The sequence below is a fragment of the Salvelinus alpinus genome, chromosome 11 (assembly GCF_045679555.1).
Source record: "Salvelinus alpinus chromosome 11, SLU_Salpinus.1, whole genome shotgun sequence".
Lineage (NCBI taxonomy): Eukaryota > Metazoa > Chordata > Actinopteri > Salmoniformes > Salmonidae > Salvelinus > Salvelinus alpinus.
In genome coordinates this window covers 31625181-31628664 of record NC_092096.1, presented here as the reverse complement: position 1 = coordinate 31628664, position 3484 = coordinate 31625181, and the positions used below count along the sequence as shown (strand labels likewise).

General features: G+C 37.0%; 1 gene segment (V, D, J or C); it reads right to left on the bottom strand.

The window, feature by feature from the left end:
* Nucleotides 1–620: 620 nt before the first annotated feature.
* LOC139533991 (Ig kappa-b4 chain C region-like) lies at nucleotides 621–2445 on the bottom strand (the record flags this gene model as incomplete). The annotated part of the segment is given in 2 exon segments: nucleotides 621–1209; nucleotides 2328–2445. Coding segments are annotated over 2 exon segments (435 nt in total), but the record flags the coding sequence as incomplete, so codon positions are not given.
* Between the last annotated feature and the right edge of the window lie 1039 nt (nucleotides 2446–3484).

Genomic DNA, 3484 nt, shown 5'->3' with positions numbered 1-3484 from the left:
CATGTCAGTAACTGTCAATGCCTGTCTTTAGTAATACCCATCTTATATGTCATCTATTAAATGGTGGTTTATTCATTGTAAGAATGTCCCCCTCCTTGAATCCACCATAGAGGTTACAGTAAAACTAGTCCACCCACTCACATCTGGCCCAGTCCAGGCAGTGAAAATGAAACTAGACTGGGAACTGTGGGAGTGAAACTGAAATTTACGTAGACAGGGCTGGGTGGTTCTGCTTGTCCTAGAATAGAGCAGCACTGTCACCAGATGCTCATTCAGTCCCCAGATGTGCTAAATGCACGTATGATCACATTGGTGAGAGTACAAGATATCGATAACATGTTAGATTACTGTCTTAATAAGTCTAGAAGTCAAGCAGGTCAAAAACATTTCGGAAATATTAATAAAGCGTACAATCTACTACAAGTGGATAGTCCTTCTGTTAATCTATAAACATCGTAGTATCTTGTGTTGCTATGAACTACAGTTTGATGACGATATTGTTTCAAGTGAGAACCTAAATAACCAAGCAATGACATTTAGGTCTGATAAGTTTTATGAATCTATTTCTATTTCATTCAACATTTAAGACTAAAATCAAATTACTGACAACAACAAAAAGCTTTGTTCCAAAGAGAAGTCTTTATTTTCGTCTATTAATCAAAGCATCAAAGCAATCATTCCTACAGTATCTAATAGTAATACAACAGAACACATCAAATCTAACACTGATACAACCTCAGTCTACAGAGAGGATTGACACATGAACTCAAGCAAAGCCCTCTGTTAGTCTACATGTCAGTGATCAATAAGACAGAGAACATCTGATCTCAGAACAGAGTCAAAGCAGAGGAACCAGCAGCCTCTCTCCACAGGGGTGTGTGACTGAGGGGTCCTACCCAGAACAGTCAGCCCTCCTCAAGGTCTTGGTGACCGGAGTCTGGGATATCTGTTGGGCTTCACAGGTCACCTCTCCTGCCTTGGTCCACTCCTGGCCAGTGAGAGTCAGGGTGCTGCTCCAGCTGTACAGACCGTCCTTCTCCAGAACCCCGGGACTGGCCTCCTGCTTCTTGCTGGTCCCGTCCACTTTCCAGCTCATGGTCCAGTCAGAGGGGAAGCCCTTGTTGGCCAGACACGTCAGTGTGGCTATTGTTGTAGTGGACAGCTCCTCACTAGAGGGGGGCAGGACGGTGAGGGTGGGGGCACTGTTACCTGGAACAAACAGAACACATCAACTAAGGAACAACATCAAGTACAGCTACAGTAAGAGATTCTCTTCAGCAAAGGACACAACAAAATAAAGTGAATTAGAAATGACTTCTAAATATGAATATAAAGTTAGATTGTTGAAAAGATGTGGAGAAAAACCTAAAGTAATATGATACAAAACAGATTTATGAACCAAACAAGTAGAAAGTGTTTAAATAACTAGAGTTACTAGACATACAGTGTCAGTTATACATGTTATACAGATATTGTTAAGTAATGGATCTGATCAGGACAGCCTGCTCATATTTATAGTATTTGCAGAATTAGAGCGTAAATTCGTTTTTATAAAATATCAAGCATTTTAGATCATGAAGTATGTTACAAACATAACTGAGAGCCTTTGTATTCACACTAACAGTGAAGGCTACCATGAACTCAATGCAACAATAATGACTACTATATCCAATACCATTAAATAGTTATTATACCAGAATTAAGAGTTATATTCTGCAATCATACAAAACAGACATATAAATAAATGCCTACAATTTAACATTTTGATTCAATAAACTGTTGAAAGAAGTCTCAGTCAAAGCAATGTATAGATGTTTTTTTTAATCTAAAATCTCAATATTTTTTTAGAGACAGAATTTAAGATTTACATACTTATTTATAAGTGTAATCAGAAAGAAATATCAAGAGAGATTGTTACTTACTTCCAACATCTAGTCTGGTGCCTCTACCAAAAGTCAACCACAGTGATACAATCCCTATTACTGCTGGTACAAAAACCTCCTGACCATTGGGAAAGCTGCATTTCTGTAGTCTGTGGTTCAAATAATTAACTCCACTATGGTATGAATACTTGCCAAATACTATATTATCTTCTTCATTTTAAATAAATCGTTTTTTGTTTTGTTTTTCCTAACATTTAGCAAAACCTACTTTTTCGTGTACATTTCCTAATTGGTGACGTATGTTTATTCATACAACTAATCTAAAATGTAGACTAATCACTCTTATCACAAAAAAATATCCTCAGTATGAAGGCTAAATTGATAGAGAAATTGACTCACAACATCAAAAGGTGAACAAAACAGTTAATTGTGTTGTTTACTTACTTCCAACATCAAGTCTGGTGCCGCTACCAAAAGTCCACCACAGTGATACAATCCCTATTACTGCTGGTACAAAAACCTCTCTGTGTTGTGTTGCTGCAGTTGTTACAGTGAAGATCACTCATACAGAATCATAATCAACACAAATACACTTTAACATCTTCCAGGTAAAACAAACACTTCACATAAGTTGTTTCTAGATAATACAAATACGAATTGAATCATAAATCCAGATATTGGTATTTTTCCCTTCCTCTGTGTATCAGGTGTTCTCCTAGTCTGTAGGTACAGTCCAGCATTAGATCAGTGTTGCTAGTATTCCTCCATATTGTCCATATAAAAGACAACAGCAGCAGTAGTGATAGTGATCATGTTGTATATTCCTTTATTAAACATGTTGATCTCAGATTTAACAGTGGTTGTAAAGTCACAGAGGACAGACAACACTACCAGAGGAATCCTACCAGCTTTAGTTTAGAGAAGTGTTCACTAACTGATTAGAGGAACTTACATCAGAGACCAAGCATGAGTGAACAGAAGGTTCATTATATCTGATCATCAACAGAATCAAAATATAATGGTGGTGTGCCTAACACATTTCATACATTAGTGATATGATTAAAAAGTTGCTGTTTGATGTTATAAAAATTAGCACATGCAGGATAAAATACATTCTAAAGATGTGGGCCTTCTTTGAAACGGAAATATATTTAAAACATTCATTTGAATAATGCATCTCCCCTTGCTCTGAGTGTTTACAGCCCTGTGAGTTTAACACTTCATGACTGAGAGCTGTTCTTCATGACAACAGAACCCACATCAACCATGACTTTTATCACCATCTTCATCTGGACACTTGCTTGCTGCTGAATTTATTGTTGAAAATGAATTCAATCTACACCACAGTAATGTATATCAGTAATAATATTTATATTCAGAACTATATGTAATATTTCATTCATAGAAATGTTTTTTTCTTCAGTTTTTCAGAATCCAGTGCACAGGACACTGACTCAGACTCCTGCAGTGGAAACTGTTCTACCAGGACAGACAGTCTATCTGACCTGTAAAACCAGTAGTAATGTGTAGTACATTAACTATCTAGCCTGGTATCAACAGAAACCTGGAGGAGCTCATAAACTCCTTATTTGCTATGCTAC